This window comes from Panicum hallii, chromosome 1 (assembly GCF_002211085.1).
Source record: "Panicum hallii strain FIL2 chromosome 1, PHallii_v3.1, whole genome shotgun sequence".
Lineage (NCBI taxonomy): Eukaryota > Viridiplantae > Streptophyta > Magnoliopsida > Poales > Poaceae > Panicum > Panicum hallii.
Window position 1 is genome coordinate 50,807,640 of NC_038042.1, and position 12,895 is coordinate 50,820,534.

General features: G+C 48.0%; 3 protein-coding genes and 1 pseudogene across 3 annotated transcripts; 1 reads left to right on the forward strand and 3 right to left on the reverse strand.

Moving 5' to 3' along the window:
• Nucleotides 1–108: 108 nt before the first annotated feature.
• On the reverse strand, nucleotides 109–2,672 carry LOC112878740 (membrane steroid-binding protein 1-like). Its single transcript, XM_025942952.1, has 2 exons — nucleotides 2,236–2,672; nucleotides 109–1,206 (listed from the first exon to the last, which is right to left on the reverse strand). The coding sequence occupies exons 1-2, from the start codon at nucleotides 2,565–2,567 to the stop codon at nucleotides 408–410; spliced, it is 1,131 nt and encodes a 376-aa protein (XP_025798737.1). The 5' UTR covers nucleotides 2,568–2,672; the 3' UTR covers nucleotides 109–407.
• Nucleotides 2,673–4,151: 1,479 nt separating this feature from the next.
• Nucleotides 4,152–6,387, reverse strand: LOC112895184 (L-type lectin-domain containing receptor kinase IV.1-like). Its single transcript, XM_025963102.1, has one exon. The coding sequence runs from the start codon at nucleotides 6,336–6,338 to the stop codon at nucleotides 4,332–4,334; it is 2,007 nt and encodes a 668-aa protein (XP_025818887.1). The 5' UTR covers nucleotides 6,339–6,387; the 3' UTR covers nucleotides 4,152–4,331.
• A 1,569-nt stretch (nucleotides 6,388–7,956) lies between these two features.
• Nucleotides 7,957–10,981, reverse strand: LOC112898240 (annotated as a pseudogene).
• An 11-nt stretch (nucleotides 10,982–10,992) lies between these two features.
• Nucleotides 10,993–12,574, forward strand: LOC112898249 (salutaridine reductase-like). The gene is made up of 5 exons (XM_025966612.1): nucleotides 10,993–11,003; nucleotides 11,045–11,330; nucleotides 11,420–11,494; nucleotides 11,600–11,785; nucleotides 12,030–12,574. Exons 1-5 carry the CDS (start codon nucleotides 10,993–10,995, stop codon nucleotides 12,405–12,407), a joined length of 936 nt encoding a protein of 311 aa, XP_025822397.1. The 3' UTR covers nucleotides 12,408–12,574.
• Nucleotides 12,575–12,895: the final 321 nt, after the last annotated feature.

Genomic DNA, 12,895 nt, shown 5'->3' on the forward strand with positions numbered 1-12,895 from the left:
GGACAAGCTAATTATAGTCAAGCTTGTCCTAAACGTCATATTGTACCATTCTGGCTAAATTCAAATAATGTGCACGTTTTCCAATAGTTAACCAATGAACAAAATCAGTAAGCAATTTCTGATTACAGCTTTCCCAGCTGATTCTACCATACTACATAAGATTGAAAATGTTTACATGTACCGTACTAAATTAATAGCGTGCATAATTGAACCCCTGATGCAAATGTGAAGGACGGTTCACCTTGATCGAAATGTACATATAGTTTAATAATTTTAGTTCTAGTTTTAAGTGCAATTATACTCTATACAAGGATTTATAGCTGAATCCAGGCCACAATGTCCATTTCACTTTATTATTCTAACTAACTGCAGACAGCTAGAAAGCTTCATGGCAGCAGTCACAAACTCTATGCATTCTTGGCTTCTGCATCTGAAGTTTCCTTTGGCTTCTCCTCACCATCTTGACTACTGCTTGCATATTTGTCATCTATATTCCGCATTTCCTTTGGTTGCCCAGCATCTTCATGGCTGGTTCTGTTTTTCAAACCTACTGCATCTGCTGCTTCATTTGACTTCTCTGTTGCATCTTCAGGTTTACAACTATTCTTCCCGTCTACTACCTGAGGTGTTTCCTTTGGCTCAACTGCTTCTTCAGTGCTACTACGGTTCTTTACAGCCGCTTCCGGTGTTTCCTTTGGCTCAAATGCTTCTTCAGTACTACTGTTCTTTACAGTCACGTCTGGTGTTTCGTCTGGCTTCTCTACTGCATCTGCTTGGCTACTCGCATTCGTGGCATCTGAATCCGGCAATTCCTTTGCCTTCTCCCCGTAGCTGCTTGTGTTCACATCGACATCTGGTGTTTCTGTTGTCTTCTCCAGAACGCTCCCTTGGTTTGTCGCTCTAGTTTCTTTTGGTTCTGGCACATGGTTACTTTCAAGAATGCTTGCATCGATGTCTCTTTCAGTTGTCACAGTACTCCTTGCACTATCTCCCTCTGCGACTGGAACGGTCTTCTTGATTGTTCCAACTGTAACGTATTTGCTCTTGAATTTGTACTCCCATTCTTGCAAGGCCTCGGCCTCAAAAGGGCCTAACCCTGAAATGTCACTGGTTAAATCACTTGGTTCAAATGACATCTTTGCCAAAGCCCTACTTGCGTCTCTGCCTGCAAACAATGCGTATGGGCCACCAGGTCCATAGAACATCCTGCAAAAGCGAGATGAAGATGAAGGAACATGTTGCAACCAGGGTTATGTAACGCTCAGGGGGCGCTATCTGTTCCCGTAAAAATCAGTTGTGGAAAAAAGTGCTCAACTTGGAAGAAAAAGGATATAATATTGTTCAGAACCAAGTAATTTGATGTTACTTGGTTGACCATCCAACTCTTCTCATGCTATCAGATAAGCTATTCCTTTCTGATGAATCTTCTAAAAGGGTAATCATACTCTCTTTTTTAAAATCTATTATCTATGATATTAGGACAAGCTAATTAGTTCAAAGTCACATATTTTAAAAATAGAGGGAGTCCTGATTTTTCTCTGAAAGGCCATATCATTTGATTAGACTGGGAATCACTCGAATATCTAAGCTCAGATAGCTACAGTTCCACATGGACAGTCTAGAGTTTGACAATGGAAAACGCCTTGCTGAGTTTAGGTGGCCTCAAGCACTCTCGTTCACATGAGAAGTGAATTTTATTTGGGACTGATCAGTATCTAAAAACCACAAGCATGTTCCCACCTCAAATTTTTGTAGTTCACTATTTGTGTATCTTCAAAAAGTCGCATAATTACAGAGTAATCCGCTTCACGTTATTCTGGCTAAAATGTGAAGAACATAGATATGCTCATTTAAAAAACAGGGAATTAAGATGAATTAAGCATCCTTATAAAAGTTGATTTTTTTCCCTCCTGCAGAACAAGAGACTTTTTCCTTTTATTTCACATGGAAAGGTAGTAAATTCTGCTTTTGCACGGCGAAAAAATTGAAATGGTTCACCATTCCGTTGCTTGTGCAGATATGGAGATAACTAAATGAAAAGACTTAATTTCCCGCACTAACCGCCATCCTTTTGCTAATTTGCTTTTGCAGACATGAAGATTATAAACTGAAGATTCCTATAAGAACTTACTGAAGCAACATCTTGCAACTAATGCTTAAAAAAACAGTACTGCAGATTACTTTTCTTGCTCCTCCTAGCCTCCTAGGGGAGTTTTGTGTGAAGAACGCATGTACCTGCTCTGCGTGACGTCGTAGATTTGGCCCTTGATGGCCATGAGCAGCGGTTTCTTGGGGTCGGACCCATCGTAAGCTCTCAGCTCCTCCTCGGTCACCACCCCGAGCTGCACTGGTGGCGGCAGCGGCCCGAACGTCCTGTCCTCCCCCTCGTCCTCCGCCACTCGCCTCCTCGTTGACACCTGCGCCGGCCGCACGAGGACGCCTGAAACCACGACGTACAGCGCGGCGACCGCCGCCACGGCCGTGAAGAACGCCGCAGGGGTCATCCCCGTGTACGCCACGATGGCCGCCGCCGCCGCCTCCCACCACTCCGCCGCCGCCATGGCCATGGACGGTCGGAGCAAGAACCGGCCGGGGCTGGCACCGGCAAGGACGAGAGTCGAGAGGGAGTTTGTGTGAGCGACAGAGTATGGTGGAGGGAGCAACCGCGAAAACAAGCGGAATGGGGCGCGCGAACCTTGTGGCTTTTCCTTTTCTCAGAGGGGTCCGGGGAAAATCGCATGGTGGACGGGACTGGGACACTGGGTGTGGTCTGTGGACGGTGCGGTGGAGTCGACGACGGTGGCGACCAGGCGGGAGCCTGCGGGTCAGCGTCGGAGAGGGGCTTGCGACCGCGCGGTGTGCCGGTGATGTTCATCTTTTCACCATCCTATGTCCTTGCTGAAGTAAGAAACGGAGAAAAGAAGAACCAGATTCGGAGATTGGAGAGCTGGAGGTAGGTTTGCAGTCAAGTCACATTTTCTAGAGAACAAAAAGTTGCCAAGCCACATTGTTTGACATGAAAAAGCGGAGTCGTGGTTTCATTTATTTATAACATGAAAATCAGTGTGTCAGGGCGAAGGCGACTCTCTATTTTTCCTTTCAAATTGGTGGGCTGGGGAAATCTCAGTATTGGGCTTCGGGAGACGTTTGTGTGGAGCCAAGCCCATGTTGTGGAAGAGCCCAATATCCAATTGATTGGAGAAAACTGGACTGTTTGGGCCGTTCTTTCTTGAATCCTCATTTCAGATCACCGTAGATATGGCCCATGTAAAGACTTGCTGCATTCTGAATCTTCTTCGGAGAATGGAGAATTTCAAGAGCTAGTGTGTACATTACGGTGATGGAACAAGCCCGTATCTAGATGGTCAGAGTTTCATCTAACGAGAACGAATCCGATTAGTATCTCGATGTGAAAGGAGAGCCTTGTGGGTACAGGTGGATACATCTACCTCACTTTCATTTTATCATGATTTTTCTTGCTTTCGAGTCCAGACTCCAGATTACTTCATTTAGATGAGTTTTGAGTCAATCTAGAGAGCCAGAGAAAAAAAGCTTGCATCCTTGCTCCTACCCAAGAGCTATCATCGATTATAATATGACAAGTATAAAGTTTGGATACATGAGGTATCATTTTTTTAGTAGTTGAATATTAAAACCTACCAGGTTACAATTTATAATCCTGAACACTGAACACAGAGGCACTTGTGGTCTTCTTTTCTTTTCCCAACTAACTACAAACATATAATCCTGCTGCGCCATGGCTGATAGCCACATTATGCATTGAAGAATGCCGGCGCTGTGCTGTATCCATCGCTGCAGATAACAACGACCCTGTACCTGCCCTACTTGTCTTCATCTGCTTGCACTCCCGTCAGTTTATTGCGCGAGGGAACTTCAACGATATCCGGCGTGATCATATGAACGCTGCACGATGGAAGCAATTCCAAAAGTCGACTAGCAATGCATTTTTGTTGTACGAAACCAGCAACGCAGATCATATCAGACCTAATTTTTGGAAACTCCCCAAATAGTGGTTGCTGTTAGCCAGTGTCAGTGTGTCATTATGTCCCAATCAAATGATTGCCCCAATTTTCAAAGGTTTTTTGACATCTAACGCGAATGACCTACGGTTTCGTAACAGGATCAGAGAGTTCGCAGTCTCCAGAGACGTCAATACTTAGATCTCCCAGAACAAGTAGATTCGCCAAATCAACATCGCAGCTGACTACCTTGAATTGAAATGAGAAATTTAAACAAAGAATTACAGAGGTCATCGCTAAAGCTTTCAAGCAAGTTCACCACGCGAGGATGAAGATTCCTTCGTTGTCTGCTCACCTTGCTACAGGGACGTCAGAGATGTTGCCGGCTACGGTCGATGGTGAAGAGTGTGGGTTCAGCGCCTGGTTTCGCATCAGAGCCTGCAGGTTGAGGCCTAGGTGAGCCTCCGACAGCTCCGGGAGCGGCGCGCTACCATCCAGGAACTGCGTGATCTGCCGGATGCCGGGGCGCGCCCCGGGCAACGGGTGCGAGCACAGCAGGCTTAGCTTCAGCACCAGGCTCGCTTCTTCCACGGCGAAGTCACCCCGGAGGCGCGGGTCCACGGCGTCGGCGACCGTCCCTCGGCGCCACTGCTCGGCCACCCAGTCTACCAGCAGGTGGTGGTCGCCGTGCTCATCTTGCACGACCGGCCGCCGCCCGCAGGCGACCTCCAGCATGAACACGCCGAAGGCGAACACGTCGGATGCCTTGGATGCCCTGCCGGTGTGCCCGAGCTCCGGTGCGAGGTACCCCATTGTGCCAACCACGTGCGTGGTGTGTGGGTCGGTGCCATGGTCATACAGTCTCGCCAGGCCGAAGTCGCCTAACCTCCCGTTCATCTCGGCGTCGAGGAGCACGTTGCTTGCCTTGATGTCTCGGTGCAAAACCACTTGCTCCCAGTCTTCGTGGAGGTACAGTATGCTGCACGCGACGCCTTTGATGATTCTTAGCCTTTGGCCCCAATTCAGAATAAGACTATTTTGATGGTGCAAGAACTTCTCGAGACTGCCATTTGGCATGTAATCGTAGACCAGCAGGAGCTCACCCTGTCGCCGGCAGTAGCCAAGCAGCTGGACAAGGTTCCGGTGCCGGAGTTGGCCAATGGTGACCACCTCGGCGACGAACTCCTTCATCCCCTGCCTCGACTCATGCGATACCTTCTTCACTGCAACCTCCACGCCGGACACGGGAAGCACTCCCCTGTACACCCTCCCGAATCCGCCGATGCCAAGCAGGCGCTCGTCGCAAAAGCCGCTGGTGGCGTGGAACAAATCCTTGTATGAGAATCGGTGCGGGCCGAACGTGGCCTCCCAGTCCTCTTTAAGCTCTGCGTACTTGTGCCACCGCCGGCGGATCACAAGGACAGTGATGGCCAATGCCAGCACGAACCCCGCTGACGCAATCGGCAACACGATCTTGAGTGTCTTCGACGGATCAGGCTTGGGCATCGCCACCGGCAAGGCTGGCAGCTTGGAAATGTTGAGCGGCGGGGCTGGGCCGTCCATCTTGAAGCTCCAGGCGAGCACGTAGTGGCGGCTGGAGACAACGCCGGTGGACGACGAGAAGCCGACGAATGCTTTTTCGCCCTCGATGATCGCCGAGAGGTTCACCGTGGTGGAGAGCAGCGGCTTCCTGGGCTTGGGCAGCTCGAGGGGAGCCATGGTGACGTTGACCAGCGAGGTGCGCGCGTCGAAGTCCACCCACACCTGCGCCGCCGTGCGGTTCAGCAGGCTCATGTTCCGGAACGCGCCGGTGCCGTCCTCGTAGTAGCCCGCGTTGTCGGCGACCCGGGACACGAGGCCGTTCACGTTGACCCCGACGTGGTTGTCGCTCATGTCCCCGAACTCGGCGTTGACGATGGTGTCGAGCTCGACGGCCAGGAAGTGGTTGGTGGCGTTGCCGTTGTTGGCCGCGTTGGCCAGGCCCATGTACTGGCTCTGCAGCGCCGCCGAGAAGTCCTTGCTCTTGGCCACGACGAAGGCCAGGCCGGGGCTGCTCAGGTCGGCGTACTCGCTGGCGATGCCGAACACGTAGGCGGCCGAGAAAGACCGCGCGGCGCCGCCGCTCGCCGCGTCGCGGTGGAACCGCAGAGGGGAAGGGTAGAAGGCGTGGCCCTTGAGCAGGGTCGTGCCGTTCGTCAGCCGGAGGAGGCCGTCGGCGGTGATCGCGGCCGTGCCGTCCAGCGTGAGGCTCGCGCCGGCGAAGCCGTCGAAGGTGAACTGGTCAACCGCCGCGGCCGCCAGGCGAAGGCGATGAAGAGTCAGGGAGAGAAGCAATGGAACGTGGAGCATGATTGGCATGCTAGGAGCTAGGAAGAACGGAACGATCAGTGTGATTAGACCATGGTTTATCCTAGACCTTCTGATAGACAAGTGATGGAAGACGATTAGTCTGCTGTCAGCTGTGCTATTGGACTTTGGATGTGCGAATTGTCTTCTCAATTCCCTTCAGCATGACGTACAAAAAAATAAAAAATAAAAAACACAATTGAAACCAGAGGATAATGCTAGGCCAAAAGCCCAAAACTGATGTGGTCATCGTTGCACGGTCACCCATGAAAGATACGGTTCTGCTAACAAAATCATCTAGAACTCTGCTAAAACGCGTCCCCTTCTCTGTTTATAATTTCTTTTTTTTAGAGAGAGTGACCCATCAATTTTGTTTTACGCATGCTGATCGAATGGTTGTGAAACTTGCTTGAAATCTTATCGTTAACCGAGAAACGCATGGATTCTATTCTCTTTGCAAATTATGCCTACAAATGCCGAAATGTTTCCTCGAAATTGACTTGGATCAACGTTTATTTGTCCATCTTTCTTTCAAGGGAAAAGTCCGATTTACATCGTCGAACTATCGTAAAAATCCGATTTTCAACCTTCAACTGTAAAACCGGATAACAGATGTCATCCAATTATTGAAACCAAACAAATTTGGCTCTTAGGTGGTTTCGAATGTGGTTTTGTATTTTAAAAAATTAAAAAATTCTAATTACATCTAAAAAATCAAAACTAATTCATTTTAAATCAAAAAAATATGAAACTAGTATCAAAAATTTTCTAAAAATATAACCTATTGCTCTATTTGAATTTTAGTTATTCAAAAATAATAGACATAACTATAAGCAACCAAATATTGTGAACATAAAAAAATTGGATCTGAATAACTGACAAATATCATGCTAATAGATAGGTTACATTTTTAGAAAACTTTTGATACCCATTTCATATTTTTTTGATCTAAAATAAATTACTTATGAATTTTTTAGTTTAAATTTGAATATTTTAAATTCTCATAAAATGGGAAACCACCTTCGAAGCCACTTAAAGGGCCAAATTTATCCGGTTTCAACAGTTAGATGGTCTCTATTATCTGATTTCGTAGTTAAAGGTTGAAAATAAAAATTTTATGATAATTTAAAGGTGCAAACCAGATTTTTCTTTTTTTCAAGGCTTACTTGTCAGTCTTGCCTTCTCTGCAAAGTACTTTTTTTTTCTTCTCAAAATAACGGAAGTACTTAGTCTAACTTTGGGCCCTTAGAATTTGTAGGCCCACTGAATGCAGATTTGAAACAGAATTTGTAAATATGAGTCGGCTCAAAAGAACACGGGTGCTAAAAAGACTGTCTGTTTATTAGGATGGCCATCCTCGTTCTTGTCTCATTGGCCCATTCAGTTTCTCGTTCTTCTGAATTTCTTCTGACAGCTTGTTGATCAAGTCGAAAATGTTGGGACGGCCCACCATTGTGAAATAAGAGCCCAGCCCACTGGAATCACAACATCGAACATTGAACATTGTTGAACTAATGAGACACGACAAGACTTATCTACAGTTCTATAATAACTTAAGGAATCACAACATTGAACATTTATGATGGCATCTAAATCTAAACCATGTGACATGGGTGGGTGGTAGGATCACTCATGTTTGACCTTCCTGCTTTATATACATTTGGATAGCCGAGAGTGCTCTCTGGGCTTCCACAAGTCCATCAACGCGTATTGGCAAGCATGTGCCACATTTTGTTGACAGAGTACCTAGGCGTAATATTAGCCTAAACGGTAAACACTAAACGATCGGCAGGTGCCGTGCAGCGTGTAGACTGTGTAGACAGAATTAAACGAATTACACGTTTTTTACTATATTAATAAAAAATAGCTACAATAATAATCACAACTCAAAAACTTAAGAAGGTGAACATCAGTAATCATAGACCAATAGGTAAGCAGAGTTTTGAATATTTAATTTGCTATACATGAATCAATGATCAATTAACATGCTACTTGCTGATTCAACCTACAGCTCCCTCAACTCTTCATCGCCTAAACATTACTTTAGTCGCTCAACTCGTCTTGCAAAACCATGTTGCGGTCGTGTCGTGGCAATCATGTAGGCCGTGTACGACCGAATTTGACCATGTAAACGAGCTGCCCGTGTAATCATGGTTTTTGCCCTAAACTGCACGGATGACTACCAAGTAACGTTTACGCACTGTATACTCGTTCTACACGGCCGTGTAGGCGAACACAGGCGCACCATGAGTGGTGTCCAATGTAAGGCACTCGAGTGACGTTGTAGAGTTAAGAATATGGCATGTCAGCTCAACCAAGGTCTTCGCGGAAGAGAAATTGGTCATGTGCACACGCTTGAGCTTCTTGTGACGGTGATCCGACATCTTCCTTAGATTTGAGGGCTCTTCAGGAAGCGAGATACGCTCCATGCCTTCCGACCGCACCTAAAGATGGGTAACCAGAACTGAAATAAGGATTCTGCGTGCAATGCTTACTTAATATCTTTGCAGGGTTAACAATGACTTACATTCAAGTTGAAAGTCTCCAGGAAGGAGAAGCATTAAAAAAAGAAACCAGAGAAAAAACATCGTATGCCTGTCCACCAGAGCAATATCCAAAGACTTGAGGTGAAGGAACTTGCTAGGCACCACTGGTGTATTGACTGTCTGCAAAATATCATGTCGAATTTAATTACATTATAGTGTATTGCTTGTATAAAATAACTATAAGCAGTCGCCGCATTTGTTCATACCTCAGCGTCAGAATATAAGGTAAGAGTTTCAAGATTTGGCATGCCAGATGGAAGCAAAATCGTTCATATTTCTTAATGCGTGATGCTCCCAAAAGCGAGAGTTGTACATTGAGGTCACCTGCAAAGCGAAAACTTGGTAGATTCGGAGCTTTGATCTCTACGCATGCAACCCGATGCAGGTTAACACCTCCAGATGGCTAAGCTGCTGCAGGCAAGGTATTTTCAGGCAAATGATTCCATGGCAGAGCTTGAGTTCCAACCGCTCCAAAGCAAAAGAACCGGAAAGTAGGCATTCTAACTCGTCCTCAGCAATGCACACTGCACACGATCGAGTCTTGTCAAGCTTCTCAAGCAACCAAGTCTGACTGTGGGGTGAAAGTTACAGCTGCCAAGGTGAAGATATCGAAGTGAGTCTCCAGTTCCATCAGATAAAAGTGAGCATGGAAAGTTGTACGTTGCAGTTCTTAGACACAGAGAAAGGTACAGTTCTTCAATCCCTGGTTTAATGGCAATCTGAAGCCAATTCGGGTGGAGGAAGGGGAAGAGAGGGCGCGGTGTTGCAGCCCCGGGGCCGGTGAGGTCGTAAAAACTCAATCCACGAAAACAGCTTACGTTCACTCTGCACACTGAATAAATTACACCTACACTGCAAGCTGCTTACGTTTTGTTCTCGCTTCGGCTTCGCGTACAAGATTATAGTAAGGTTGCAATGGTTTCTAGAATTGAGTATTTAAGCTGATCTTCCTCGCTTTAGATCAGTAAGGTGGGACTATCTCCTGTACTCTTATTGTTACGGTGGAGTGAGCTAACTATGACCACGTTTGACCTACGCGTTATAGAGGCGCCCGCGGCCGCGATGGGGGCGGGGCGGGGACGATGGGAAACAGAGTAGAGGAAGAAGATGAACAGTGAATTTTTAGTGGGCTGTAAAATAACTTGCTTATCTATCTGTTTGATGTATAGGGACCCCGTGGTTGCAGAGGTCGCGGCCCAAACCCCGTCGTTCCACCCGTGGATCAAATCTCTCGTCGCCCCTGACCGCTCGCGCGCCGCCACCTGTAGCGGCGGCTACTCTCGCGCCCTCGTCTCCTCCGGCGGCGAGCCATCTCTCCTGCGTCGATACGCCCGTCATCATCTGGGACGGGAAGACTTCGCGGCCCTCCTCGCTGACCTCAGCATGCAGTCTGCTGGTTTCGGCGAGCCACCTCCGCCGGATCTGATCTCCGCTCCGCAGCAGGTGAGCTGCTCCTCCCCTATGTTCTTCTCCTCCTTCGTCGATTATCCCGTTGCTTCTGAGAGTCTCAAACTCCTCCGTCGATTTGGGAAGAAAAAGAAATTGATGTTGCGCTAACAGTGCATGGCTAAATTGACATACTCCGTCGATCGATCGATCAAGTAGTGTGTGTGTGTGTGTTTTTACCAAGTCCAAAAAAAAAACACCCGTAGTCCGTAGAAACAGAACTTATCAAGCCGCATCCACCGCTGGCCAATATTCGGGAATGAATTGAACCCGAGAGATGGCAGAATACGCACTACTGCTAACAAGATAGTCGGGTGGAGCCCCCTGTAGAAAAGCGAAGACTGCTACTGAAAAAGAGATGCTCCCAAACAGACTGGAAGCAGCAACGATAATGAGGTTTTTAAGTTTCCAAGGTTAGAAGTTTGGGTGAGTTTAGAAGCTACAAACAAGTGTTGGCCCTCCCAAAGACAGGCTCCGGTCAGCACTTCCGTGTAAGTGTATACGAACAAAGCATCAATGGATGAAATCATCGATGCTCTAGTGGCAATTTACTAATCTGAAAGTCTGAATTAGATGCGCGCTTCTATTATTTATATAGTTGCCCTGCCACTTCCCTCCTCTCACAATTCACCTCTTTACCTCATCACCCTTCGCCACCAGCATAGGCAGTAGCAATGGCAACCAGGTATTGCAAGATGCTGCATAGTGAACATACTAGCTTGAAAGATGCCTCTCTCTGACGGGCGTGCATACATCACCTGACCTCAGGGTTGCAGTGGTCACCGGAGGGAACAGAGGAATCGGGCTGGAGATCTGCAGGCAGCTCGCGAGCAGCGGCGTCCTCGTCGTGCTGACGGCGCGAGACGAGGAGAAGGGCTCGCGGGCCGTGGAGGAGCTGCAGGGGTCCGCCCTTCCCGACGTGATCTTCCATCAGCTAGACGTCGCCGACCGGTCGAGCATCGCGCGGCTGGCGGAGTTCATCAAGACCAAGTTCGGCAAGCTCGACATCTTGGTGAGTTTCCTTTCTAGTGCAGCAGCTTCAGGCGAATCGTTACAGGGGGTTTTCAGACAGTCTCAACTCTCACGGTTTGGGCTCTTCAGGTGAACAATGCAGCCATTGGTGGAACAACCATCGATCCTGAAAGGTTGAAAGAGCTCCAAATGCAGAATCCTGAGGCAAGTCTTCCGGCAAATAGTCTGGATGATTCCTTGCATTTTGCAAAAAAAATATATATATATTGCGCATATGACAAGATATGCTGGATCAACATGTTTCTGCAGGAAGATGTAAGAACTTTCGTGGATGGTTATCTGGGAAGCCTGCAACAAAGTTATGAGCTGGCCAAGGAGTGCTTGGACATAAATTTCAACGGCACAAAGGACGTTACAGAGTGCCTGATCCCCCTCCTCCTGCTGTCCAAGTCAGGAAGGGTTGTGAATATTACTTCACAAACTGCGCAGCTTAAGGTAGCTTTAATTCAACCACCAAAACAGTTGTATAACTCTTAGCATCCGCAGCTACATTCAAATTTGAAAGGCGTATCAGTGCAAAAATTGAACCTAAGCAGACAATGAAGAGTTCGCAAAAGTAGAAGTTTGTGTAAAATTTTTTGAACAAATTCATTACACAATCCTGTTAGTTCCTCTAGGATTCTTCTATTACTAACGCCACAAAATGAATGACGTTCTGCAACTCTTTTCTTTTTCTCAGTTCATGTCAAACGAGGGGGCGATAAAGGTGCTAAGCGACATCGACAGCCTGTCGGAGGAGAAGCTCGACGAGGTCACCTGCGCCTTCCTGGCGGATTTCAAGGACGGCAACCTAGCGGCCCGTGGGTGGCTGCCGGTGGCGTCGGCGTACGCGGCGTCCAAGGCGCTGGTGAACGCCCACTCGAGGCTGCTCGCCAGGAGGCACCCCTCGCTGGCGGTGTGCTGCGTCACCCCGGGCTTCGTGAGGACCGGCATGAACTACGGCATGGGGCTGGTCTCCGCGGCGGAGGGAGCCCGGCCGCCCGTCGCGCTCGCCCTGCGGGACGAGCCCGGCGACTCCGGACTCAACTTCGAGCTGTTTGATGAGTGCGAGTTCTGAGTGAGGATGAGTGTTCAGATAAGCACGGTTGTGACACGCTGCTGTTCTTAATATAACACGGTTTGAGATTGAGAGTTCAGATAGTTTCGTACTCTGTCAGTCTGTCTGATGTAAAGAGAGAAGAAAAAACATGGTTGAGAGCTGAACGCCTGAATCTGTCGTGTAAACACAGATGGATCGAAGTTTCAAATCTTCTTAGTTGGTTCCTGTGATATCGTAAAACAATAATGGCATCGCTTGTTAGCCGATCAGGTGATCAATGTGTATCTTGGGGTCGGAGCTTTCCCCGTGCTGACCACGTGTTGGTTAACCACGGCGACCGTGACGATGTCGGATTGCCGCCGGTGCTGCTTGCGCGGCGCCGCGGCGAGAGACCAGGCCGCAGCAGAGTCACGGCATTGGGGCGTGGGCCGCCGGGCCGCGCGGTCTCGGACTTTTGAGTGGGCCACCAGCCGTGCACTGTGGGCCATTCTTCACACAATTTCCAT

Bases quoted from the DNA above. Each gene is read 5' to 3' on its own strand.
- LOC112898249 (XM_025966612.1), top strand. The intron at 11,331-11,419 runs GTGAGTTTCCTT...TGGGCTCTTCAG, and splicing joins TCGGCAAGCTCGACATCTTG to GTGAACAATGCAGCCATTGG. The intron at 11,786-12,029 runs GTAGCTTTAATT...TCTTTTTCTCAG, and splicing joins CACAAACTGCGCAGCTTAAG to TTCATGTCAAACGAGGGGGC.
- LOC112878740 (XM_025942952.1), bottom strand. From the start codon at position 2,567: ATGGCCATGGCGGCGGCGGAGTGGTGGGAGGCGGCGGCGGCGGCCATC. The intron at 1,207-2,235 runs GTACATGCGTTC...TCGCTTTTGCAG, and splicing joins TACGACGTCACGCAGAGCAG to GATGTTCTATGGACCTGGTG.
- LOC112895184 (XM_025963102.1), bottom strand. From the start codon at position 6,338: ATGCCAATCATGCTCCACGTTCCATTGCTTCTCTCCCTGACTCTTCAT.